At 40.0% G+C, this 27,985-nt stretch overlaps 1 protein-coding gene across 1 annotated transcript; it reads right to left on the minus strand.

Annotated features, from left to right (window-relative positions):
- Positions 1 to 678: 678 nt before the first annotated feature.
- On the minus strand, positions 679 to 26,450 carry LOC307127294 (membrane-spanning 4-domains subfamily A member 4A-like). Its single transcript, XM_079818428.1, has 8 exons — positions 26,296 to 26,450; positions 25,107 to 25,317; positions 24,621 to 24,731; positions 24,454 to 24,522; positions 8,715 to 8,879; positions 8,261 to 8,374; positions 3,625 to 3,708; positions 679 to 1,386 (listed from the first exon to the last, which is right to left on the minus strand). The coding sequence occupies exons 2-8, from the start codon at positions 25,290 to 25,292 to the stop codon at positions 1,300 to 1,302; spliced, it is 816 nt and encodes a 271-aa protein (XP_079674554.1). The 5' UTR covers positions 25,293 to 25,317; positions 26,296 to 26,450; the 3' UTR covers positions 679 to 1,299.
- Between the last annotated feature and the right edge of the window lie 1,535 nt (positions 26,451 to 27,985).

Consider the following 27,985-nt stretch of genomic DNA (forward strand, 5'->3'; position numbering starts at 1 on the left):
CAAATTCGACGAGTATCTTTGGTATGGTAAGAGGGGCGTGGCAGCTCCATTGAGATGGCCTGGTGGTCAGACACACCCAGATCATACACCAAGAGGTTTCTAATATGAGGAGAGTTGGAAATGACCAAGTCCAGAGTGTGCCCCCTAGAATGAGTGGGGACATCCACATGCTGTTGGAGATTGAGGCAGTCCAATAATTGCAGAAACTCTTCCGTCAGGTGGCAGGAGGGGGTATCTACATGAATATTAAAATCTCCTAATATTAAAATGTTGGCAGAAGTAGAGCAGAGTGTTGTAAGAAGGGGGTTTACATTTAAAAGCAAGGTATTCAAATGATGACACTGTGGGCAAAGGCAGAAAAGACAGCTCCAATGTTTGTCTATGAATTACAGATAAGCCACCACCATGACCAGTGTTACAGGCTTTCTCCAGGTAGCTGTAACCAGGGGGACAGGCTTCATTTAGTGCTGAGTAAACTGCAGGCTGATGCCATGTTTCCATTAAGCACATAAGGTCTAATCCCTTATCCATGATGTGGTCTTGGATGAAAGATGATTTATTTGTGAGGGATTGTGCATTAAAAAGTTCAATTTTGAGCGTTGTACAAGACCCACACAACTGAAGACAATGCAATATCATACACTTTAAATAAAGGTGAAGGGCGACAAACAAAAAAATAAATGAATAAGCCATTTTTTATTCTGTATACGTTATTCTTACAAATTATACTGTATTAAGGAATTAGTTGTGCAAAACAAGCTGTCTAGTTTCATTAATGATTAGTCAACTTTCTTTGACTTGACTAAAGTAAATAAATCATAAAATAGTGTCTAGTCTTGAATAGTTGTTGTTTAGACATTTGTGACAGGTAATTAATTTCTGATCAAGTGATTTATTTTTCTTTGCAGTTATGTTCTCTTGCTAATGAAAGGACATTAGAGATAATGGACAGGAAATCACTGGGAAACCCTTGTGTCCCAACTCAACTGTCGATGTCACGGGTGGTTGCAGTAAACAGACGATTTAAGTTCCAAAAGGTTTAATAACATCAACGTTCTCTACAGGACAGGCAGGTAAACAGATGAACAGGTGGCAACACACACTATACGTAGACAAGATTCGACAAGAACTGAACAGAACAGGGAGATTATAAAAGGGAACTAACAACGTAATGAGGGAGAACAGAAACAGGTGTAAATAGTTAACTAATAAGAACACACAATGAGGGCAAATGAACAGAACACAACACGCAAAACAAAAAGCAAACATACAAGAGTCCATTGGTGTTACAGTCGACTTTTAATATTCATATTTTTTAAATTCACTGTATTGTGGAGGATTTTCTGGAGGATGGTGATGCATGGCAGGGTTGCTGAGCACAGGTATCTGCAAGAGAAAAAGCTAGATGATCAGCTTCCTTGCTTATTGATTGCTTTTGTATTGATACTATTAAACAATTAATGCACCATTACATAATGATTTAAGCTGTGCATACACTGTGCGATTGTCGTCTGATTTTGAGCTGAAATTCGACTCGTGCAACTCTTTTTTTGGGTCGGGCCGATTTTCAGCTTTATCATGCGTTGTTTGTCGTGAGATGTTCGTGCAGTGTACAGGGGGAAACGAGAGGCGACAAACCTCTCCTGATCGGCAATCGGATGATTTTCTGGCACGTCAGAAATTCTGGTCGCCCCTTGTGAGATTATCACACAGCTGAAGCAGAGCTACGAACTGATTGCCCTTCCCCTCACCGCGCCTGCACGAAAGCAGAAGTTGAACCATTTCATCTTTAATGCAGCAATAAAGAAAATGAAAACCGGGAGATCTTTCAGTTCTGTAGTTATTAAACTAGTAGTAATTTAGAAAACTGCTGTTTGTGTTGTAAAACGGATTATCAAAATCTTTCAAACCACTGTGTAGCCTATCCAGTGGCTCTTTTATTCATTTAGCTACTTGAACATTAATTTACTTGTTTTACTTTCACACTTTATTTATTTATTTATTTACTTTTATTTAATATTTAGCCTAGTGGGAATGATGGGAAATTTGAACCGTTGTCCATCATTTGACACAAAATGTCATGTTGCATTATTGATTTTTTTTTCTTGTTCGTTTTAAATCATGAAGGTGAGTCAGTGGATATCATGCAATGTGCGCGAGAGTCGGTAAAGTCTCAAACCCAGTCAATTATTCACTACAGAAAGTGAAAGTAAAATCTGACGAGCTTTCGGCGCATATTCTCACAGAAACAAGAGATAAATCTACTTTAAAGGGTTAGTTCAGCCAAAAATGAAAATTCTGTCATTAATTACTTCCCCTCATGTCGTTCGACACCCGTAAGACCTCCGTTCGTCTTCGGAACACAAATCAAGATATTTTAGTTGAAATCTGATGGCTCTGAAAGGCCTCCATTGGCACAATGCACGGTTCACTCTCAAGACCCTTAAAAGGTACTAAAGACGTCATTACAAAGTCCATCTCACTACAGTGGTTCTACAATAACTTTATGAATCGGCGAGAATAGTTTTTGTGCGCAAAAAAACCCTAAATAACGACTTATATAGTGATGACGATTTCAAAACACGGCCTCATGAAGCTTCGAAGCGTTATGAATCAGTGAGTCGAATGAGCAGTTTGGATCGCCAAATTTCAGCAGTTTGGCGGTTTGACACGCGAATCATGATTCGACTCACTGATTCATAATGCTTCGAAGCTTCATGAGGCCGTGTTTTGAAATTACGGGTGTCGAACGACATGAGGGTAAGTAATTAATGACAGAATTTTCATTTTTGGGTGAACTAACCCTTTAACATATGCTGATAACGTAGCCTTTAACTGTCTTAATTTATATTGTTAGGCCCATAGAAATAAGCTAAAAAACACAGAAATACGTTTTTATAAGCTGTCGACCAAAAGAAATGAGCGTTTAAGGAAACAAAAGTGGAGACAGACAATAAGACCTGAAGCTTCAGCAGGAGGAATGGGTCAATTTTGGGATCCTGACACTCAGTATGCCTCAGTATGCCTACGTGTGCAGTAAACACTGTCACTGTTAAGTCAAATATCCAAATGTCAGTTTTATATATTATATTTCCTGTCACTGATTACATTCCCCTCCAGTGGGCGTAGTTCTCAGTGTAATATAGCATGTCGTGCTCTGTCTCAATTGCCTGTATCCACTTTTTTGTCCTTAAACGCTCGTTTTTTGGGTCAACAGCTTATAAAAACTTCTGGGTTTTTCATTCTGGGTTGTTTAGCTTGTTTGCTGTATACCTTGTCACATATCAGCTTTTCGACATTGTTCTGTTTCTGTTTACGTGAAGACGCCACTTCACGTAATACAAAGTCAATGGAGACGGTGTTTTCCCTCCCGGTGGGCGTGGTCTTCAGATTATGACGTGTGTCGCTCTGTCTCTATCGTGGCAACAAGGCACAGGGGTTTTATCACGCATATTTCACTTGTATAGTGTGAGCAGACAAGTCGTGCTCGACGATCGGACCACACAGTGTGAGCACACAAATAAACACTACATGTGTCTACACTACATAATACATTGTTTTGTGGAAAAAAAAATTTTTTTTTGGGGGGGGGGGGGGGGGGGGGGGTTTACAAGCTTCTCTTACCTCTGTGTTGTTAAGATCTTGGAAATGATTGGGCCTAGAACCACAGGGCTGTGGAATTGTGGAAACTTGTGGAACAATCGGCACCTTTGTAAAAACACACATTGAGTTGAACAGACATCCCAACCTGAAAAAAGTCATTTCAGGGAGGTACCCCCCCCCCCCCCCCCCCCCCCACACACACACACACACAAAAAAACATGAAAGGAGGAAAGGTATCCCGAATTTCACCACAGAACATTACTTTACTTGTATAGTATAATATAATATATAATTAATATATCATTTCTATAGGTCTATGCAATTATTTGTTATTTGTTAAATTATGTAAAATTATGTAGATCACTTTTACTATTTACATAAGCTGCTTATACTATTTATGTAAACTGCTTTTATTAATATTTCATTGCAACTTTAAACAGGTCTAAGGAGTTTGTTGTTTTCATGTAGCCTTGGCAACTAGCCGACCTGAAAAAATATGCACATGAAATGAAACTTGTTTAACTCAACCATAACATGTCAGTTACAAACGGTACAGCGTGCAAGATTGTCATTATATTTATACTTAAGTTTTTTGGGGCACTCTCCCTCTGCCATGGCGCTCCAGTTTCTAAATACACTGAACTGATTCATTCGGTTCGGGAGAAGAGATAAAAGCCCGCCCACACTGACAATTGATTGGTTGACTTACCGAAACAAGCCAATCAGGATGCTCTCCGTCTTACATGCGCTTCATTAGGTGCACACTAGCAAGGTCTCTCGCTCTCTCTCCCTCTCTGCCGTGCGCGCGTGCACAGTTTGTGTCTCGCATGCGCGCTCTTGCTCGCTCGCTCTAGATTGCGGGAGAATTTAACTCATTTGCGGGCATCAGGGAGCCGCTATAAATATGCGGGAGACTCCCGGAACTTCCGGGAGACTTGGGATGTCTGAGTTGAATGTCTTCTTACTGTGAAATGCCACACATGCAGTGACAGTTGCAGACAGTTTCAGTATTACAGGTTTACAGACATCAGTGTAGTAGAAAAAAGGAAAAGACAGAAATCCTTCTGAAATGTCCTGGTGTGGAAACTTATGCTTTCAGTTGGATTTCTTAAAGTAATTTCACAACTGAAAAACCACATGATATTTCTCAGTTGATGGTAATGTCACTGTTTTTTAAGCAGTTAAACTTGGGAGTTTTGCTAGTAGAGATGTTGCTGCTGAACATTGAGAGACATAGACTCAGGTAATTTACAGATGCTCAATCTCTGCATATCAATGAGAGGCGCAATTATCAATGGCCCAAATCTCCATTACTAGCTCTAAAATTATGTTTTGGAATTAGGGATGTGTAAAGCCTGAAACACACCAAGCCGACGGTCGGCCTTCGGGCAGTTTTCCTGCGTCGGCCGTCTAAGTTTTCTCGGTGTGTTCCACACCGTCGGCTGACGTTGGTCCTCGTCGGCTATTTTTCAGCCGATCCGACATGTTGAATCTACTGCCACCAGCTGGTACAGACAGCTATTTACTCTTACGCAGACGCAGAGTGGACGTGCTACTTGGCTGTCGGATGTCGAGCGTTGGCTTGGTGTGTCAGGGCAACTTTGGACCCAGACGCTGCCAACATGAGCCAACTCTGCAGTCTGCTTTCGTCGCTACTAGTTGGTGGGCGTCGGTTTGGTGTGTTCCTTGCTTAAAAAAGTAGTTGCAAGAAATTGTGCTTTAAGGGCAAAAACCTGAAATAATTCACACCCAAGGTGTTACGCCCACTTGGCTTTGTTCCGCTTCTATAAGCGAGGGTTCATGAGAGAAATGCAGGGGGTTTGTGAGTTTATGAAAAGACAAAAACAATATATTCGAATGTAAAATTAAAATTAACCAGGCTACAAAATTTGTCAAAAAAAAACTGAAATAGCAATATTTCTTATCAAATCTTGCTTATCAACTTATGATTATGCAATTTAATTAAAGAAGTATCTGGGTCATTCCTACAGTTTGGTACATTTTGCGCTGAGCAGGTTTGTTGAAGAAATTTAAATGCATAATTTTTTTGTTTTATCAAGGGGAGAAAATGAATGTCTATCAGAAAACACACTGGTCAAGCTCAGGCCTCAAGTCCAAGTTTAACCTAATAATCTTGACCGAATAGAGTGGTGCAGGTATGACGCATCTGTTTGGCAAAACCCTGGAAACGAGTTAGCATTTTAGCACTTCCGGTTCCAATATCCTAGAGTCAATGGTTTTTTTGAATGGGGTTTTGGTTAAATTACTTAAATAAGGTCTATGGTTAGCACTCATGGTTTTTACATGTCTTGAAAAGGCTGTTTCTAACAAGTGGCTATATGTGACTACAGAGGCTGTCATTAGGGTAAACTCACACTATGCGATCTGAACCGTGCCCGGGCGCGTTTGACCCCCAAAGTCTGGTTCGGTTGACTAGTGTGAGTGCAGAATGTGCCAATTGGAAGAGGTGGGCCAGAGATCGGAATGGCAGTGCACTACTGTCCTCATTACGACAGCAAACACCAAACTATTACTACTTGGGTACACTTTTCAATTAATTCAAGTATATTTATGTTTATAACGTGTATGGTTTTCACCTTATTGACAATCACGCTCAGGCACAGTACAAGGCAACCGTGCCTAGTGTGAGTACACCCTTAAAACATCACGCCAAACCGGTAAGATCAGTCTACATTTACAGCTTCGTTGTGCTTATAATTGTGCTCTTACAAATTATTCTAACTCAATTTTAGAGATGGTGATGTTAAAGTCGGGGTGTAAAATGTACAAGGATCAAACTTTTGTGTATCACAGAGCTTCAAAATCAACGATAAAGCTCCTGTACACACCGGGACGAATATCGCGCGCGTTTATCGCCAGCGTAGTATATTTGTAGTTCCAGTTCCTGCATTGTAAATCGTAAGTTAGGCAGTGAGCGAAATTGCGTTGCTGACTTCGTTCAGACACAGCATTAACGAGTCACATGATGGATTTACTGCATCACTCAGTAGTAGTAGATTTTAGAAGGCAGGCAGCAAATGATGATTGAAAATGGTTTGTTGTAGCTTGATGGATAGAATTAAAAGAGTGCATGTAAAGGGATAAGCAAGTTGACATTGTAATTATAAGTTAGCTCATATTTATACTGTATATAGTTTATATTTTGCTGTTGAAAATGAAAAATAATGCACACCCGAGGTGGTGATGCGGTCACAATGCGAACGGCCCTTCATCAATTATTCCTTACTTAAATATATAGAAAATATCTATTTTTATTACATTTGAACAAACTGTCCAAATCTGCGCCACCTAGCAGGTATGAAAATGAATTGCCATATTTTTCAAAACTGCATTGATCAACACAACATCCATGAGGAATATCTTGTGATCGGCACAATGGATTGTATTGATTTTGGACTCATTTCAATCGGGAGCATTAACTGTAAGTACTGATGTGCCTTTTTCAACAATCGGAGCATGTGTCATGAAGTTACCAGCGAAAACGCCAAGTCTAAGCAACTGTTATTTTTGTACTCCGCTCATGTGCGTCTCTGTGTGTGTTTGTGTGTTATAATTAAACGATCTATCTTTAGATCTAAAAGACAGATTGTGGGGACTTGGGGTGACTCTTTTTAATCGTGAGAATCTGCTGTAAATAACGATGGGCCATTTTCTATGTTTCATGAAGTTGCGAGTGAAAAACACCATGTGAATGCCGCATTATTATATATTATTTATTATTTACATATGGGTCTTGCAGGACTTAACTTACAAAAAAGCTTGCTCAAGTTTAGTCAAAGCCCAAAACAATTAGGCTTGTTGTGTTCTACTCCGTGAGACCTTTCAAATGACATATGACAAATTACTATCTGAGCTGAGAATCTAATCTTTAAAATGATACCTATTTTGTGTTATTACATTCAGGGGTTGCTTAGTAATTTCATTATGAATTTGTTTTGTGGGGGTGGGGGTGTACCAGGGCCAGTACACTTCGGGTTTAAAGAGTTATATGAGAAAAGATATCTTTGTCATAATATATTTCAATGGTTAAAGATACCGCAGTCATTGCATGTTCTCTACTTTATTTGTATCATTTTGTTTTATCAGTTTATTTTTATTTATCTAATTATTATTATTTATTTATTTTGATTTTGAAAGATAATAAAATTATAGTTTGATAAGTAAAATCTCTGATTGTAGTCCTTGAAAACCAAAAAAGTAGTTCTTGAAAAGTCCTTAAAGGGATAGTTCACCCAAAAATGAAAATTCTTGTTCCAAACTGGTATGAGTTAATTTGTTCTGCTGAACACAAAAGAATATATTTTGAAGAATGTTTGTAACCAAGCAGATAGAGCAACCATTGACTACCATAGTAGGGGAAAAAAATACTATGGTAGTCAATGGTTGCTCTATCTGCTTGGTTATCAAAATATCTTCTTTTGTGTTCAGCAGAAAAAAGAAACTCATACAGGTTTGGAACAAGTTGAGGTTGAGTAAATTATGATAGAATTTTCATTTTTGGGTGAACTATCCCTTTAAGTCCTGGAACTTCATTTTACAGTATCTGTACAAACAAAAGTGTGAAGTATTTCCCTTCTGTATGCATATCTGAGGGGTTCAGCTGACAAATTTTTTGGGAACTTGACACATCACTCACCTGTGGAGCACAGCAGCAGACGGCTTTACAGGCAAATGCTAACAGACAGATGGAGACGATAAACTCAAGGATAGCGAATAGTACCAATACAATACCAGTTCCTGAGAAGAGAGTCTGAGAGAGAATTCAATATTAGCACAAATAATAATGAGAAAATAATTGATAATTAGCACTCACACTAGTCCACTGACTGCACAGCAGTTCAGAATCTACCATCCTGTCATATAGTAATACAACATGTCTATAGGTCAAACTGGATTGAGTTTACAATTAATGTATAATGCCTTCTTGAATGGTAAGTTATCAGTAATAGTAGGAGATCTATAAACTACTTCTGAAATGTTGAAAAAAAGACTGGACAGATGAGTGCAGATTATGGCTTGACATTTGACAAGTGTACTGACCACACATTGTAATTACTAAATAAATGTGAATATAAAAGTTGGTGACATACCATATACTTTACTATTTCAGTATCAATATGATCATAATGACAATCAGAATTGTTGCAGTGAGTGTACAGGTCTACTGGCGCTAGACCCAAATCCACTGGAATTATGATGATGGAAATGCCTGCAATTATAGCACTGAAAATGTTCATTCCAAGTGAACCTTTCACCTATAGGTAGAAAAAAACAACAACCATAAAACAGCTTGATAAATTGGCAAGAACTTTAGCCTGTTAGCGTAGATGGAAAAGTATAATATGGAGTGATAAAAATACACTACTTGACATTATATATATATATATATATATATATATATATATATATATATATATATATATATATATATATATATATAGGCTTTAATAGACTGGACAACTCAGGAGTGAACAGACAGCAACTCTAATGACAAACACCTGTGATTATTAATTAATCTTCACAGTAACTAATAATTGGCGGGCATGAGACAAAAGACAACATGTGACTGACAATAACAAACTAAAAGTCCATGAAAATGTCCAACAAAAATAACAGAATGTTTGTGACACCCACAAGCACCAATCACCAGGGTCCATGTGGATGATTAAGGGATATGATTGAAATGTATCTTTCCAACAATTTTTTTTGGTTTTGTTTGTTTTTACAGCAAAGTCTAATGTCACTATAAACTTATAGTTTAGGTGTCAATAGACAACTGGAAAAACTCCTGTTAGTACAAAACAAATATAGGTATTACATGTGTATTACATATTTGTATGTACACTCACCTAAAGGATTATTAGGATATTTCGCCTTCAGAACTGCCTTCATTCTACGTGGCATTAATTCAACAAGGTGCTGAAAGCATTCTTTAGAAATGTTTGCCCATGTAAATTTCCATCCATTAGCCCAAAAACTAGATACTAATGACTTGGTCAAAAGGAATTCTGCGTGTAAGCCTTTTCAGCCTTTCGGTGAAGTTCTCTTAATTTATTGATATCTGATTTTAAATCTGACTCCATTAATAATTTTATCTGACTCCAATTCTAAGTGACTCCATAAAGTGTGCTACATTTAGAGTTTATCAGCTGATTTTACGATTAGTTGCGATTTAATTTAGATTATTGATTTTCTTTGTATCTTCCTAGTTTTCATATTCGTTCATCGAGAGACCCAATATCTCAGAGAGACAGACGCTTCCGGTTCGAGCGCTCACGGGCACAAAATGGTTACTTCTGCAATTAGTCAGAGGATGCAGAGTGAATATTTTACCTTTAAGTGGTTGCACATGCTCACTCAACAAAAAGTGTAATTTTAATAATATTTACGAACTGCAACTTGCCAATCCAGCGATAGTCAGGAATCGGAATATCGTGCACGCTGCGCCCCATGCTTCAGTCGTACCGTCATCGGTGTGATCTATCATAACCCTAGATTTTGCGTTAATAAAGGAGTATACATCGATCCATACTAGAATAATGATTTCAGAATCATACAAGATAAATCAAGATTAACATTTAATTTGGCCAGACAGGAAAAGTAAATAAGTAAACAAGAATCCATGGTACACAACTGATCAGCGTAAAAACATAAAACACAATTGCAAAGCAATATGAAAATAATTTAAAAGAGTCATCATGTCTGGCACAATACATGCAGTTTGCACCACACGGGGGGTTCTGACTACAGAATATTCCCCCTGAGAGTTAGATTATCCAGCCTTAAATACTTCAACTAGAACAAATATTTACAATACCCCCCCCCTGGTTTTGGGGGAGTGGATCAGATATCTTTGAAGAGACTCCTCAAAAGGAGAACTGAATTCTCATTAGTTTTCAATCTTTCTAATACTACTAGTGACTGCAGTGAAACTGAGACCATTTTTCCATTCGCACTGAGACCTTTAAAAAGACATCAAACATGAAAGGGATGAAGCAATAGATTTACAAGATACATCATCACTGGTATATCTGCATTTGGTGACTTGAAAACAGGACAAGGAGAGGGAAAAATGGGGAGGGGGGAGGAATGTTTGTCAGGGTGTTGTCACACAGTTTCTGTGAGATCTTTCTCTCAAGATTAGTGACTTTTATTGTTCAATTGCTGAGGTGTGTATCTCAGCTTTTGTCTTAGCACCAAAACCGATCCTTACACCCATATTGCTAGGATAGCATCTTGCAGTTGATGGAGATTTGTGGGATGCACATCCAGGGCACGAAGCTCCCGTTCCACCACATCCCAAAGATGCTCTATTGGGTTGCGATCTGGTGACTGTGGGGGCCATTTTAGTTCAGTGAACTCATGTCATGTTCGAGAAACCAATTTGAAATCATTGGAGCTTTGTGACATGGTGCATTATCCTGCTGGAAGCAAGTGAAACTGTTAGTTAAACTGACGCAAGTGAAACTGAAAATAAGCTAAGTCTTAGATGCTCAAAAACACAACAATCTTCATTAAAACTAATGAGACTAAAGGCTCTTACCAGTGTTTAGGTCGCTCGTTTTCATAATGCGGTCTTTGATGTTGAAATGAGCTGATTAATAAAATGCTCATATTGGTTGCTTTCATTGACATGAACTCCGTTAAATGTGCATATAGCACGGGAATTGAAGATCGGATTTATATTAATTTCGCGGAGAGGTAGGTAAGACAACCAGCATGTTTTTTTTTATTATGTTTTTTTAGATTGTGTAGCCCGTTTCGTTTGCGCACCCCGTTGCAATCTGCCTGCCTCATCTTGTCAAAAATGCCTTTTTACTGTGATGGTGGTTGTTACGACCTGTGTTAGTTTTCTATTGCTTTGTGTTCCTTTTCTCTTTTTTCTGTTTTCTCTAACTCAAAACAGGTGCACCAATCATGGGGATGTAAGCAGCCATTGGTTGCTTAGTCGGGGCGGGGTTTTTAAAAGGACGCTGCTGACACTCATCGGGGAGCTCATTCTTGGTTCGGTCGCACGTGGGTTGAGAGCTCCGGAATCCCTCCTCCGGCCGATGATCAAATTGTGATTAGATAATGTTGTTTTGCTCAAGCAAACGTGCATTTTGTGAAAACCTCTGAACCGTTCTCCTATGTCTGAACCATAACAGTGTGGAGCGTAGGGGTGTCCTGCCTTGTTTATTTTGACCTTGTTTGATCTCTGTTTTTGGGCAGGGAGATAGGTAAAGTAAATGTATTTTTCTTTTGGTATTTGATTAGGTTATTCATTTTCCCCTCTTTCCTTTTTATATTCGTTTTGTTTGTTATTTTGGCTTTTTGGACACCCTGAAGATTTGCTCTTTATTTCAATTGTTATCTTTAATAAATGTATTACTTTTTGCTTCAATTTTGTGCTTTTGTTTCTTTTTGATTATCGACCGGAGGGATGCGTGCTGGGATTCCATTTCCACAACCCAACCAATTATTTATTACGCCTCTTTAGTGTTGTTTTTATATTCCCCTAGAGGCGGGGCGTAATAGTGGTGATAGTAGGTTAAACGTTTAAACGATGCTTTAAGTGTTTTATATGGATTTTATAAGCAAGACAAGTCAAGTGTTGATTTCAGAGGCTAAAGCGTTGGGTTAACTCACTGTCGGCCGCTGGCCGCTTGGTCATCACTTTAAATAACAAAAACTTTAATTTAACAAACAAAATGCTTCAAACATTTTTCTAAATTAACTTAACAAAATAAACTAAACAAAATATAGCCTAACTATTTTGACAAGTGTTGATTTGAGAGGCTAAAGCGTGGGGTTAACACTGCATGAAAAGTGGGATTTTCGTCAGTATGTGGCACTGTAGATTGCCGTGGAACTTCAGGTTTACGACTGTGCACGGCAATTTGCATGCAACACCGAAAACTGCCTTAAATTGTCGGAAATTGACGTGGGCCTTGCTTGGCAGTTTTCCCCCCATGACCCCCCCCTCCCCTTAATTCTAGGGGAGGCTTTATAATGTAAATGAACATGCTGTGAGCTACACAAATGCAAATCAGAGTAGCAGCAGGGGGAGTTTTATCTAGGTTCTGAATTTTTTAAACTAAAACATTTTAAGTTAAATGTCCTCGTTTTAGTTCACATTACTAAATTTTAAGGGCATCCAGTTTGCTCCAATTTTTTAAGTAGATTCAACTTGTCCGGGCTAACAGTGTAGATTAATTACTCTGTATGTCATTAGCAATAACCAATGTTATGTAAAAAAAAAATACACACAAAATAAAAAGTTACGGTGTTATGCCTTTATGTAATTGAAGCACATTTGCCACACCCATTAACTTAAATAAAGTGAAAATAAATATAATAGGTTTTTCTGGAGCTGGTGGTCTGAAACCTTAATGAGGTTGAAGAATATAGGGATAAATTAAGCCCCTCTGTGGACTGATTTCCGGACTCTTGTGATTCTCTCTCTCACACACACACACACACACACACACACACACACACACACACACACACACGCACACGCACACAGCCAAAATACATCAACATTTTTTTTTATTTTATTCACCTCTTAACATTCTTTTGTTTCATTTTCTTGTTAATTTAATACATTTCTTAAAATCAGTTTGTTGTTAGACTCCCTTCTTTGTAAACTGTCATAAACTGACAATATCAAGACAATCAATCCTAATCCCATCAAATTTGTGAGCGAGAACTGTAGTCTGTACATGCATGTGGTACTAAATACATTTTCCATTCTGTCCAGGAAAATGTATTAATACAGAGTTTTTTCATCAATTCTGGAAAACATAATGACCTCGCATGTGATTGGAGGAGCCCGACGAGCTTCTCGCCCTCGTCCAATCACGTGCGAGGTCATGGCCATGACGTGTACAAAACTTGAAGACGAGCTTTAAACAGACGTGTTTTGGACTCTTTTTTTTTAATACATTTCCTGTGTTTTTGCTGCTTTGCTTTTTCGTGATCAACAATGACAGGACGCCGTCTCGCCTTCAGCTCCCCTTCAACTCCTCTGCATGGACGCGGCCAACTTTTTCGACTAATTTTCAGCTATCTGGCGTCTTCACAACTCTGAGGCAAACTGCAGGCGCTATGAACCAGAGCATGGGTAATGTAACGTTACGATTTAAAGAATATGCTTTTATTCAGCTGTATAAGGAAATGGATGCGTTAATAGATCCGAGCTTAAAACTGCACATTTTGTTTACACAGACTATCCTCGCCTCATAACGAAGCCGTGAGCTCTTATCTGCTTGGAGCGATTTCCGCGAGTCCAGATTTAACCGCTGATCACGACGACATTGTGTTTAAGTATATCTTCTAATGTTTTTCTCATTCCTTGTTTAATTTTACCGTGACTGTTTTTATTAATACCAGTCTCATGTAATTGTTTTCCAGCTGCCTGTAAGACGTATTATGAATCGACACGCCGGAGCTTCAGATACAAACAACCTGAACTTACATCGCAGGCGGAGTTTAGCTCGGAGTCGATCAAGAAGAAAAAGGGTAAGATTTATTATATTAGATCTGTTTTTTGTCAATGTGAGTATCAGGTTGCTTATTGTCTTTATGAATTGTATTACAGCTGCTGGAAGCGAGACAAAGTGTGCTGGATGAGGAGGTGGACATTTGGAAGTGCGCGACCATTGACCTCATGTCTGACGAGGAAGACGGCATTGTTGACGGGGTGTCTGGATGGATTGTGCGGCCACCGCCCTCTCGCAGCCTGGAGCACGCCGAACACTGTGCCACTTTGCAATCCAGATTAGAGGCGATACCGAAATACAGGGCAACTCGCCATATACGCCTGTGTTTCCCGAATGTGTTGGGCGCTTCTTTTTGACGTTTTTGGAGGGCAACATAAGAGACATTACTGCTGCACTGTACATAGTTGTGTGTTTAACAATAAAGCTCTTTCTTTGAATAAACAGCTGTGTGTTTATAAATGAAGCTCTTTCTTTGAATAAACGGCACGGTCCGGGCAAATTTTCCCATATATTCCTTGATGGTATGAATAGTGTAGTTCATAGCACTAACATTAATATAAAACATAAATTATTACAACATAAATTATATATTTATTATTACTATTGGGGTTTACATTTATAATGGGCCAGGGGGACCAATAATGATTGGTTTGCAGTGATCTGCCAACCAATCACGAGGGATTTTTCTTGTTTAAAAGTACTGGCCTCAGCCAATACTGAGTGAGTAAATTCAAGTCTGGCCGTTGACTCTCTGGTTTCGCTGCTATTCATATGCTAATTAGAGGTGTCGCACCTCCGCGCTGTCTCTCCGCGGGGGGCTCTCCACCTACGTCATGGTTCGTTTACGACAATTTGTGGCACAGACGAACGCGACGTTGTCGAAATTGTCGAAAACTGCCGAAAATTAGGGAGATTTCCGGGAGTCTACAGGCGTTTACGGGGTCGAAAATCCCACTTTTCATGCAGTGTAATTCACTGTCGGTTGCTGGCCGCTTGGTCGTCACTTTAAAGAACAAAAACTTTAATTTAACAAGCAACAAAATGCTTCAAACATTTGTCTAAATTAACTTAATAAAGAAACAAAACGAAATATAACTACTTTGACATTAAAAACAAAACTGAACTATTTTAATGGCTGCAACTATTGTGTAATAGGGAGGATTAATAAAAACACAGGCTCCAGTCGGACTCGGGCTGATAATTTTTATGAGCTGTCGGACACGGGCTGGGCTAGGGCCTCAGCGTCTCGGGCCAGGGCCGGGCTAGGGCCTAGTTTTGAGGCCCGTGCAGGGCTCTACCCCACACCATAACACCACCACCACCAGTGGTAACAAGGCATGATGGATCCATGTTCTCATTCTGTTTACGCCAAATTCTGACTCTACCATCTGAATGTCTCAACAGAAATCGAGACTCATCAGACCAGGCAACATTTTTCCAGACTTCAACTGTCCAATTTTGGTGAGCTTGTGCAAATATTTGTAGTGGAGATGAGATGTACCCGGTGGGGTCTTCTGCTGTTGTAGCCAATCTGCCTCAAGGTTGTGCGTGTTGTGGCTTCACAAATGCTTTGCTGCATACCTCGGTTGTAACGAGTGGTTATTTCAGTCAAAGTTGCTCTTCTATCAGCTTGAATCAGTCGGCCCATTCTCCTCTGACCTCTAGCATCAACAAGGCATTTTCGCCCACAGGACTGCCGCATACTGGATGTTTTTCCCTTTTCACACCATTCTTTGTAAACCCTAGAAATGGTTGTGTGTGAAAATCCCAGTAACTGAGCAGATTGTGAAATACTCAGACCGGCCCGTCTGGCACCAACAACCATGCCACGCTCAAAATTGCTTAAATCACCTTTCTTTCCCATTCTGACATTCAGTTTGGACTTCAGGAGATTGTCTTGACCAGGACCACGCCCCTAAATGCATTGAAGCAACTGCCATGTGATTGGTTCCATTAATGAGAAATTGAACAGGTGTTCTTAATAATCCTTTAGGTGAGTATATATATATATATATATATATATATATATATATATATATATATATATATATATATATATATATATATTAGGGATGCAACAATACAGTTAGTCCACGGTTCAATACATACCTCGGTTTTTAACCACGGTTTTCGGTTCGGTTCGGTTCTGATGGCTTGTCACATCAGTTTTTTGCTATTCTATTCTTAAGCGACAGGAACAGCAAGAGGTTAACGAGAAAAAATACTATTTTTTTTTGCAATACTCTTTCTTTATTTTACTTAAAAGAATTGAAAAACCTTACTTAAACTTAAAACTTTACTTAAAAAAAAACCCTAGTACACATTCTTAGTGTATTGTATAATATAAAATATATATATATATATAAAGATTTACACTGGCAGCTCAAAGCTGTACCGCATTTAAGTATGTAATTGAATAAATAAATGTAAAAATAAAACACTACATAGACTTCACTATAAAATATACACTGATTCTTATTAAAGCTACTGTATTAAGGTTTTTCAGTCAAGAGCAGTAAGTGATTTTCTCTGTCTTTTGTTGTTGTATTAACATTAAATGCTATAGTTCACAAAAATAAGAAATGAATACAGGTTCGGAACAATATTAGAGTGAGTAAATAATGACATAATTTTAGAGGTGAACTGTCCCTTTAAGGACAGCGTGTTCACTAGGCTGCTGCTGTCAATGTAACACCACCTGTCTAATATACAGACACGCGATGATTTTACTTTCACTTTAGACATAACCGACTGTGTTTATGTAAACCTTGTGTGTATTTGACAGTATTAGTGCAGTAAGACGACTACTTAGTTCAGTAATCACGTGTTTGACAGGCGTTTAGTGCGCGCGCTCGGAAAAGCGCATGTTAAAACCGCGCACGCGAATGAGCCGGCAAGGCTTTAAAACGCATGCAAATAATGAACTTTCGTGACTGTGAATAACTATAGTGTTCCGTGAGTATAACTCTACCACTAACGTGTGATGTGAATGTATGTCGCGTTGTTCAGTATATTGGGATGGAGGCAAATGATAGAATTTGTAGAAAAATACTTAATTAAATGCAAAACCGAAAAACCGCAATTCACAGGCGCCGTACCGAACGGTTCAATATTATATTGAGAATTGTGGCATCCCTAATATATATATATATATATATATATATATATATATATATATATATATATATATGTAAAAAATGTAAAAATCGCAAATATCGCAAATATCGGCCCGATAAATACTTGTTCTCCCCACTATATATATATATATATATATATATATATATATATATATATATATATATATATATATATATATATATATATATATATATATATATGTCACGGAACGCTCAACCACGCCTCCTCCTGGTTTCACCAGATCTCTCTCTCCTGCGTATTAAGACTGCATTTCCCTTCCTTGCTCCTCTGCTAATTATTAGTTCATTATTATCACCTGTGGACCCTCAGCTCACCTTTATCTGGACTGCTCTGCTCATTGTTCATTTGTGAAGTCTTGATTTACCCTTACTCTGCCTCTGGCTTATTCCTTGTGTTTGAACTTTATGACTGCCTATCTCTGTTGGCTTACCTGTGTGAATAAAGTCTTGCAAATGGATCCGAACGCTTCAGCCTCTTCGTCACAGAAGACTTCACCAAAACAGGATCCAGCAGATTTTCATCGACTGGCCTCCGAGGTATCCTCTCAAGCTGAGGTGCTGCTCACTCATCAACAACAGCTGGTGAAATTAACAGCTCTCACCGAGGAGCTTGTGAGATCGGTCCGAGCCCTTACCCCGCCGAGCGCGGCTGAGAATCCATCTGCACCTGCAGCCGTTCCCCCCGCCGTGAGTAACAATTCAAACCATCCAAAATTATCCCTTCCCGAGAAATTTGATGGCTCACCTTCTGCCTGTAAGGGATTTCTGTTGCAGTGCAGCTTGTATTTCAACCAGCAGACACAGTCCTATTCCACTGATGCGAGCCGAGTTTCCTTCATATGTTCCCTACTCACTGGTCGGGCTCTGGAATGGGCTACTGCGCTCTGGTCTGGAGGTCAGCTCTCTTTTCCCTCTTATAATGAGTTTTTGACCCAATTTCGAGAAGTATTTGAACACTCAGCAGGAGGAGAGGATCCAGGAGAACTTTTGCTTACGTTACGGCAGGGAAGGTCTACCGCAGCAGACTACACACTCTCTTTTCGGACCCTGGCAGCCCAAACTGGATGGGAGGAGGAACCTCTAAAGCTCCTGTATCGCAAGGGATTGAACCCGGATCTCCAGGGAGAGCTGGCATGCCGCGACGACGGTAAATCCTTGAATCAAATCATGGAGCTCGCTATCCGCCTCGACAACTTGATTCGCTCCCGACGCACACCTCTCAGGACCAGCTTCTTTGAGTATGCTTCCTCTAACGCGGAGTCGGAGCCCATGCAGATTGGTTACACACGCCTCTCTACGGCGGAGCGGGAGAGGAGACGCCGAGATCATCTCTGCATGTATTGCGGAGAGGCGGGACATCTGAGGGCCACATGTCCGGTTAACCCAGTGCTCAAGAGGTCTACTGCGGTGAGTTCGAATCCCTCTTCTAAGTTATTTCATGTGGATTGTTCTTTGAAGTTTAATAGACAGACTCTAAATGTAAAAACCTTGATTGATTCTGGTGCTGCTGGAAACTTCATCGATCTTGCATTCGCCAAAACTCTTTGTGTTTCTCTCCTCGCATGTGAGCCTGGTGTAACAGTGGAAGCGCTTGATGGGCGCCCCCTGGGGTCAGGAGAGGTGCAATACACCACACAACCTCTAACGCTCAGCATCGGGACACAGCATTCTGAGACCATCCAGTTATTCACGATTCATTCGCCTATGTATCCCATAATTTTGGGGCTTCCGTGGCTGGAGAAACATAACCCCCAAATTTCCTGGTCTGAAGGGAGGATATCCCGGTGGTCCGCATTCTGTCAGAGCAACTGCATGGTCGCTATCCAAGGTACTGAACACCACAGCGCTTCCCTCAAGGGAGTGGATTTTCAGAGAATTCCCCCAGATTATCACGACCTAGCTCTGGCTTTCAGTGAAGCTGAGGCTTCTCATCTTCCCGCTCACCGTGCTGGCGACTGTGCTATTGAGCTTTTGCCTGGAGCTGTACCTCCACGTGGAAGAGTTTACCCGTTGTCACAACCTGAAACAGAGACCATGAGGGCGTACATTGACGAACAACTGGCGAAAGGTTTCATCACTACCTCTACATCTCCGGCTTCCGCCGGATTCTTTTTTGTCAAGAAGAAGGATGGGGGTCTTCGGCCGTGTATTGATTATCGTGGTCTTAATGAAGTGACAGTGAAATATCGCTATCCTCTCCCGTTAGTTCCAGCCGCCCTGGAGATGCTCCGTACCGCCCGCTACTTTACCAAACTGGATTTGAGGAACGCATACAACCTAATTCGCATACGGAGGGGTGACGAGTGGAAAACTGCGTTCTCTACTACATCCGGGCACTACGAATATCGGGTAATGCCATTCGGCCTTTCTAACAGTCCTTCAGTTTTTCAAGCTTTTGTAAATGAGGTGTTCCGAGACATGTTACAGCAGAGAGTTATTGTCTATATTGATGATATTTTGATTTTCTCTGATTCCCTTGAGGAGCATGTCCAAGATGTGCGAGCAGTCCTCACGCGCCTGATTGAGAACCAGCTTTATGCCAAGCTCTCCAAATGTGAGTTTCACCAGACGCGTATCTCCTTTCTGGGCTATGTCATCAGTGCGGACGGAGTCTTGATGGATGACAGCAAGGTCAGAGCAGTGGTGAATTGGCCCCAACCTTCCTCTGTTAAAGAGTTGCAGCGCTTTTTGGGCTTTGCCAATTTTTACCGCAGATTTATCCGCAATTTCAGCGTAATTGTAGCACCGCTCACCTCTCTGCTTCAAGGAGGGGGGAAATTCTTTAAGTGGACAGCGGATTGCACCGCGGCCTTTGCTCAGCTCAAGGAGAGATTCACTTCTGCTCCTATCCTCCGTCACCCGGATCCTGAGAGGGAGTTTATCATAGAGGTGGATGCGTCTAACACAGGAGTGGGGGCTGTCCTGTCACAGCGGTGTGGTAAGCCTGCGAAAATGTTCCCGTGTGCCTTTTATTCTCGCAAACTCAACTCTGCAGAGCGCAACTATGACGTGGGTGATCGTGAACTTCTGGCCATGAAGACCGCCTTTGAGGAGTGGAGACACTGGCTGGAGGGAGCTCGTCAGCCTTTTACGGTACTCACTGATCACAGAAATCTAGAGTATATCAGATCAGCTAAGCGCTTAAACGCTCGCCAGGCTCGTTGGTCTCTGTTTTTCTCTAGATTTGATTTTAAGATCACCTACAGGCCAGGTTCTCAGAATGGCAAAGCTGACGCCCTGTCTCGACAGTTCGACGGTCCTTGTGAGGAATCTAAGCCTGAACCCATTATTCCCACTACTCTAATCGTGGCTCCTGTTCAATGGGACATTATCACTGAGATCACCGCATCCCTAAGTAATCACCCTGCTCCGCCAGAATGTCCCGCGGATCGTCTCTTTGTTCCGCCCGGGTTCCGCCACCGTGTGCTTCAGTGGGTTCACTGCACTCCCAGCGCCGGTCATCCTGGTATCGCTGCTACCATACAGTTAGTTTCCAATCGCTTTTGGTGGGCTTCACTCCAGTCTGATGTCATAAAGTTTATTCATCAATGCTCTGTTTGTAACACTGTGAAATCCTCTCATCTCAAACCAGCTGGACTGTTACAACCTCTGCCAGTACCACAGCGTCCCTGGTCGCACATCGCAGTGGATTTTGTGACTGATCTACCTCCTTCCCAGGGGTTTACAACTATTCTCTCCGTGGTGGATCGTTTCTCTAAGTCCTGTCGTTTCATTCCTCTGACCGGTTTGCCCACGGCTTTACAGACAGCCGAGGCTCTTTTCAACCAGGTGTTCCGTCTCTTTGGTCTGCCCGAGGACATTGTCTCTGACCGCGGTCCTCAGTTTACCTCCCGTGTCTGGAGAGAATTGTGCTGCAAACTAAATATCAATGTCAGTTTAACTTCTGGTTACCATCCTCAGGCCAACGGGCAGGTCGAACGTCTAAACCAGGATTTGATTCGATTTCTGAGAACTTACTGCCACCAGAATCAGCAGGACTGGAGTCGCTTCCTGGCCTGGGCTGAGTATGCCCAGAATTCTTTGTTAAAACCTGCCACTGGTCTAACCCCTTTCAAATGTGTTTTAGGGTTCCAACCTCCCCTCTTCCCGTGGGCTGGGGAGCCATCCGACCTCCCAGCAGTAGATGCGTGGCTTCAGCGCAGTGAGGCCACCTGGGATGCTGCTCACGTCCACTTGCAGCACGCCATACGCCGTTTTCAGCATCATGCAGATCGGAGGAGGCGCGAGGGTCCTCGGTACCGACCCGGTCAGTGGGTGTGGCTCTCTGCACGAGATCTCAGGCTCAAGCTCCCAAGCAAGAAACTTTCTCCTCGTTTCGTCGGACCATTTAAGATCCTTCGTCAGATAACTCCTGTTTCTTTTCGTTTGGAACTTCCTGCTCATTACAAGATCTCACCCACATTTCATGTGTCCCTTTTCAGACCCGCTGTCGCTCCCAGGAGAGAGAGGAGCCGGGAGGAGGTCGCTCCTGTGCAGACTCCTCCCATTGAAGTGGACGGTTCGGAGGCTTTCCGGGTGCGAGAGATCCTGAACTCCAGGCGTCACGGCGGGGTGTTGCAATACCTTATCGACTGGGAGGGGTACGGTCCCGAGGAACGCTCCTGGGTCAGGTCTCATGATATCCTGGATCCTACATTAACTGCTGCTTTTCACCGACACCACCCTGATCGACCGGCTCCAAGACCCCGTGGTAGACCCCGCCGTCGACCAGGTCCTCGCTTCCGGAGCCGCTCGCAGGGGAGGGGCTCTGTCACGGAACGCTCAACCACGCCTCCTCCTGGTTTCACCAGATCTCTCTCTCCTGCGTATTAAGACTGCATTTCCCTTCCTTGCTCCTCTGCTAATTATTAGTTCATTATTATCACCTGTGGACCCTCAGCTCACCTTTATCTGGACTGCTCTGCTCATTGTTCATTTGTGAAGTCTTGATTTACCCTTACTCTGCCTCTGGCTTATTCCTTGTGTTTGAACTTTATGACTGCCTATCTCTGTTGGCTTACCTGTGTGAATAAAGTCTTGCAAATGGATCCGAACGCTTCAGCCTCTTCGTCACAATATATATATATATATATATATATATAGTGGGGAGAACAAGTATTTATCGGGCCGATATTTGCGATTTTTACATTTATCAGCATTGGCCGATAAAAGGCTGCTGAATTCGCCGATACTTTTTCTTTTCTTTTTTTTCTTAGAGATTAAGTTTAGTGCCCCTAAGCATTAAATGACTAGGTTGTAAATAGTTTTAAAAGTATAAAAGTTTTAAGTATAGTACAGTCAGTGTGCACTTTATTATGATGCTTGCTTGTTGATACTGTGTGTAATAGTGTAATTATTTTATTTAAGGTTAAATATTTATTTTCAGAATTTAGTTTCACCACTGAACTCTTTTTTTCTTATTCTACCTCACCTGTTTTTACTATTTGTTAAATATTGTTTTTTTTTTAGTTCAATCAATTTTCATTTTTTTAAACTTAAAATTATCATCATGATCATTGTGTCATTTTTATGATGTAAATTGAGGGAGCAAAAGCAGTATCGGCTCCAAATATCGGCTCAAGAAAATCGGCAGCCCGTATCGGTCATCGGCTAAGGCTGATGAAAAAAAATCGGTATCTGCATCGGCACTAAAAAATCCATATCGGTCGATCCCTAGTAGAGGTCTGTAATTTCTATCATAAATAAAATCTCTCACAGACCCGTTAGTTTTTCTTTAAGAAGCCCTCCTGTTCTCCACTCATTACCTGTGTTAACTGCACCTGTTTGAACTGGTTACCTGTATAACACCTGTCCACACACTCAATCAAACAGACTCCAACCTCTCCACAATGGCCAAGACCAGAGAGCTGTGTGGACAAACCTGGTCAAGAACTACAGGAAACGTATGATCTCTGTAATTGCAAACAAAGGCTTCTGTACCAAATATTAAGTTATGCTTTCCTGATGTATCAAATACTTATGTCATGCAATAAAATGCAAATTAATTACTTAAAAATCATACAATATGTTTTTGTTTTTATATATATACAATGAAATTCGATTGGCTGCTAGCAGACATTTCTTTTTGTATGTAGCCGAGTCATATTAAAAGGTGTGTTCGACATTGGCTGCGGCTGGATGTAACCAATCAGGGGGAGGAGCTGCAAATGGAGACGTGAAGTCGGACACTTTCGGCTTCCCTTAGAGACGCTTGCGCTGTGTTTGCATACTTTATCACAGATGAATTGAAATAAATAAAATATAATACACGTTTCAGAGACATTGTTATGTAATACTTTATTTACTGCTTAATACAGCGTCTGTTTAATACAGCATCTGTTTTAGAATAAAGTTCAACATAAGTGAACTATAAATGAAGTAGGGTCTACGTTTTTTTATCAGTTTTATTTTGAAAAACATGGCAATATAACATTGCGACCACATGAAAAGAGGTTTTACTGTTATAAAAAACAGATTTGAGAAGCTGCACAGAATGCACCAGCCGGCTGCTCTCGAATCAATCTCGCGGCACTTTGTTGACATGCGTCACAGTCACGTGGTGCGGAGCTGCCTCAAGTCAGACAACATTTCTAACCGGCATACACTGCTTCAAGTCAGCCACCAATCGGTCTGTGTGGCGCTGCATGAAGTCGAACAAGCCTATTGTTATGTTATGACATCCACCAAAGTAGATTCATATTCATTTTCAACTTTACCAATCATTTAGTTACAGCGTTAAGGAATTTCAGTTGTTGCAGATCCTATAACTTTAACACAATTTGGTGTAAATTCTCAAAATGTTCTATAGTCTATTAAGTTTAAATAAGTTTGGGTGTTAAAAACAATTAATTTGTTTGATAACATTTTACCAGCAACATCCGAAGCTGCAATGTGCATCATTTAGTGAAGATTGGACCAATGGCCAGGAAGGAGTTTGAAAAGGATTTTATTTCCAGAAAACTCAAAATGGCAGAAATGTTTATGGACGAAAATTAAATCGGATATATACATTTAAGGATTCAAGGAAAAAATTGCGGAATTACGTCACTAATGCCCATACACTTTTATGGCAAAAAATAAGGAAGAAGAAATCATTACAAACACAACAGAGTTTCAGTACTTCTATTGCTTGGACCCATAAAAATAACAAGTGCTGTGTACAAACCAAACACAAAGTGTGTACATACCAAACACAAACTGGAGGGTGAATTGAGTTTGTTTTCTGCAGCAATGGAGAGTGAGCCTGCGATAATGTACTGAAAGCACAGAGAAAGACAAAAATCTAGACTTCTGCTGGAATATGTAACTTGTGTTATAAAAGACACAAAACTTAATTGTATAATTTGTTTCTTACGATGATAGATCCCGAGTAAGCAATACCACTATAGACAAAGATGGATGCTGCATAAAATGCAGCCACGATGCCAAACAGGAAAGTCAACAGGCCAATCATTATCTGGACAGTCTGTGAGGGACAAGAGAGGCTTTTATAAAGCAAGTAAAACATTATTACATTTTGGGAACTATATTTCCAGTACAAATATCTTTTCTTTTTTGCAATGTTATCCATTACTTCATATTTTTGATAATCTGCAACTAAAACATTATATTCTGTGACTGATACACTATACATTCTTAAGATTTTACTCTGTAAATGATAATAAACCTGATCTTATATTGCTGTCTTTCCTGCGTTGTCACCAAGGCATTATGTCACATTCTTTAATAAAAAATGTGTATGCTTTGTAATAATGTGTGTACCACTCCTTTTTAAGAATTTGTTCATGTACTTTTCTTATCTAGCACTGACTTACACATGAATATATGAACAATTTCTCACCCCAAGGGCTTTTGTTTGTCCTTTCAGAAATGGCTGAATCTCATGAAGAGGTGAAACTCCAGCTGGCTGTTGTCCATAAACAGGCACAGGAGCATTTGTCCCAGTTCCAGCTGCTGGTGTTTGTGTTGGTGGTTGAAACTGGATGACAACCGTTGAAGAGTTCACAGGTATGACAGTGTGGGACATTCTGGTTTCTGAACTTGAAATCGACCTGTACAAAATCATACAATAACAAGTACGTTTATAATTTGTTTTCTCTGTAGTATCATGATGATATTTGAACGAACTCAGGGTTACAAGATTAGTTTCGAGTTGACAAAACCAATACAATCAGGCTTTGTTGGTTCCATGATGCTGATCATCATCTTTCTGTCAACTCAGGCTTTGATCCTGAGTTTAGGTGTGACATCAGTAGTGAACAGCCAATCACATGCTGTGAACAGTGAAACTGCGATTCACTTCTCTTTTGTGCAGAATATTATGAGATTGCAAAATACTAAGAATTTAAGCAAATTTACACTGCAAGAAAAGAGCTGTCTATGAAAGGACAACTAAAAGAAAAAATCTTGCTATATCAGTGCAAGTGATTTTTACATAGTTGATTTAGGAATTGAACATTTAAGCTCTCTCTCGCGATCTGAAAACACCAATAAACAAGTAAGCTGCATTTCAGCAATCTCCATTTGAGATTTTCTGATCTAGAAGGCACCAAATTCAAAAATAATTTCACATTTCTACTACATAAATGACCCAGTTTAAATACACATTCCTCTTCCCAGTGCTGAAGTACCCCTTTAAGTAAAATACAATTCGGGCAATGGAAATCAAATTCTGTGCAAGAGCTGTGTCCCTCAGTGCAGTGTCGAGTTATTGAGTACCAGACCTGGGATGAAGAGCCATGGGTCTTTACGTAACCAAATACATATGTTCTCTAATCTCCTTTGGACCTTGCTCCAGAATTGTGAGATAAACTGCCATAACTTTAAAAGACAATATCTCTGTTTGCATTGAACTTTCAGCGCTGTAACTTTGCAGATGTTGTTTATGCTCAAGCAGCAACATTACACACTAACTAAAGTTAAAAAAGTGAAATCGCATGCAACCACCCCTTTAACTTGGGGTTTTTAAAAAAAAAATTTTTTTAGTGATTGTCATAGGTTATGGTTTAAATAAAATAAAAGGTACTTGCCAGATCTCTCACGGTCTCAAATCCACTCGATGATTCCCACTTCAACACATACATAAAACAAGTAAAGAACAAAAAGAGGACTAGTCACAAGATATATAACGTATGAAGAATGAGGCTGTCATCTATACACACGTACACACACAGAAGTTTTGTCCCGGGTTGATGACGCAAGACGTATAATAACATGCCTGACTCAAAAAGAACCGAATAAACCCGTTCAACCAGTTTGCCAAGGAGTCTGATGAGTGAGTTGACAATACTATGCAAGCCTGAGGCATGTACTGGAAACAATCTTAATATGATTATTAAATTACAGGAATGAAAATAACTCTAGAGATCAATGCCCTGAAACTGCCGGAATGGGATGTTCTGCATTTAATCCTACAAAACGCTTAATAATCTTAATTAACACTTACTTACACTTACTCTAAATGCTTTAATGAAATGATTACACAAGTGTCTTTTTTCTATCTGTAAGATTATGAGAAATATCATTTATTTCCAGTTTCTGTGGTTCCCAATCTGAATAAATCAGATTCAGAAATAATGAACTATTTATTTCTTTGTGTGTGTTCAGGGTCTGATCTGAAGCTTTTAAAGCAGGCCTGTTTGACAGCCTGAATGTCATTTCACTTTTGTACGAGTCAAAAAAAAAGTTGCGTTTTCACTAAAATGAGTTCACAATTCAACATCTAAAAGTAACTTTGTGCGTTTTCTGAGAGGAGAACCTTTCCTTATTGGGATCCCAATACGTCGGTCACGTTGGCCTAACATTGTACTTGACTGACTGAAAGGGAACATCTGATCTGTAACATTATCCATGCGTATAGTAGATCTGAATATATGGGCTTTCTGTTAAAGATTTAATGTCTGCAATCTGTAATCTATTATGGATTTTTGAAAATGACCTTTCATGTAGTGTGTAACATAGCTCTAAGTGAATGAAAACATCCTGAAACTGCACCATATATAAAGTTATTTTCTCTCAAAAGTAAGACTCGATTTGGAGTCAAATAAATGAATTGTTTTTCAAAGCCCTGAAAATTGATAATAGAACACATATTATACAGAAACTTGTATATCATCATGCAATGATGTCCCTATGCATTTCTTTTATGTTTTTTTATTCTCAGTGTCATGTTATCTCAAGGAAACATTCAAATAAAGTAATCTGTGTCAATGCATATCGAAACAATCAAATAAAGTTATTTGTGTAAGTGCATGTTGCTCATTATTGCCTTTCATTCACTTAAGTTAATGGAGTTTATGTTCAGTTAATTCATTTATCCTTCACGTCGGATTCGACTGAAAATTTCGCAACTACATCACACATTACAGGCACTGATCCACAAATGACAAACGCACATATGTTCTTTATGTCTAAAGCTACTATAGAACGAGTAAACCGAACTTATCAACTGCTTGTTTATTGTCCTTATAAACTCCTTGATTTAAAATATAATCTGTACGCGCAAAACCATAGTATTTCTTTTTCATGTTTGAATAAAATGAAGGCCTATTTAATAAAACCAGTTCATGGTGTTTGTGGTGACAGTTTCATTTGCGGATCCTACATACGACTGACCGATATTGAGTAGCCTACATCTTGGATAAGATTCCTAAAGATTTCACACATACAGCACACATTACAGACATGCATAAACGCGGATATGTTAGGCCACATGTCTAA

Source organism: Gobio gobio (genome assembly GCF_949357685.1).
Source record: "Gobio gobio genome assembly, chromosome: 1".
NCBI lineage: Eukaryota > Metazoa > Chordata > Actinopteri > Cypriniformes > Gobionidae > Gobio > Gobio gobio.

Excerpts from the sequence above, each read along its gene's own strand:
- LOC307127294 (XM_079818428.1), bottom strand. The coding sequence starts at position 25,292 with ATGTCCCACACTGTCATACCTGTGAACTCTTCAACGGTTGTCATCCAG. Across the intron at positions 8,880-24,453 it reads CACCCTCCAGTTTGTGTTTG|GTGAAAGGTTCACTTGGAAT; the intron begins GTATGTACACAC and ends TTCTACCTATAG. Across the intron at positions 3,709-8,260 it reads TCTGCTGCTGTGCTCCACAG|GTGCCGATTGTTCCACAAGT; the intron begins GTGAGTGATGTG and ends GTTTTTACAAAG.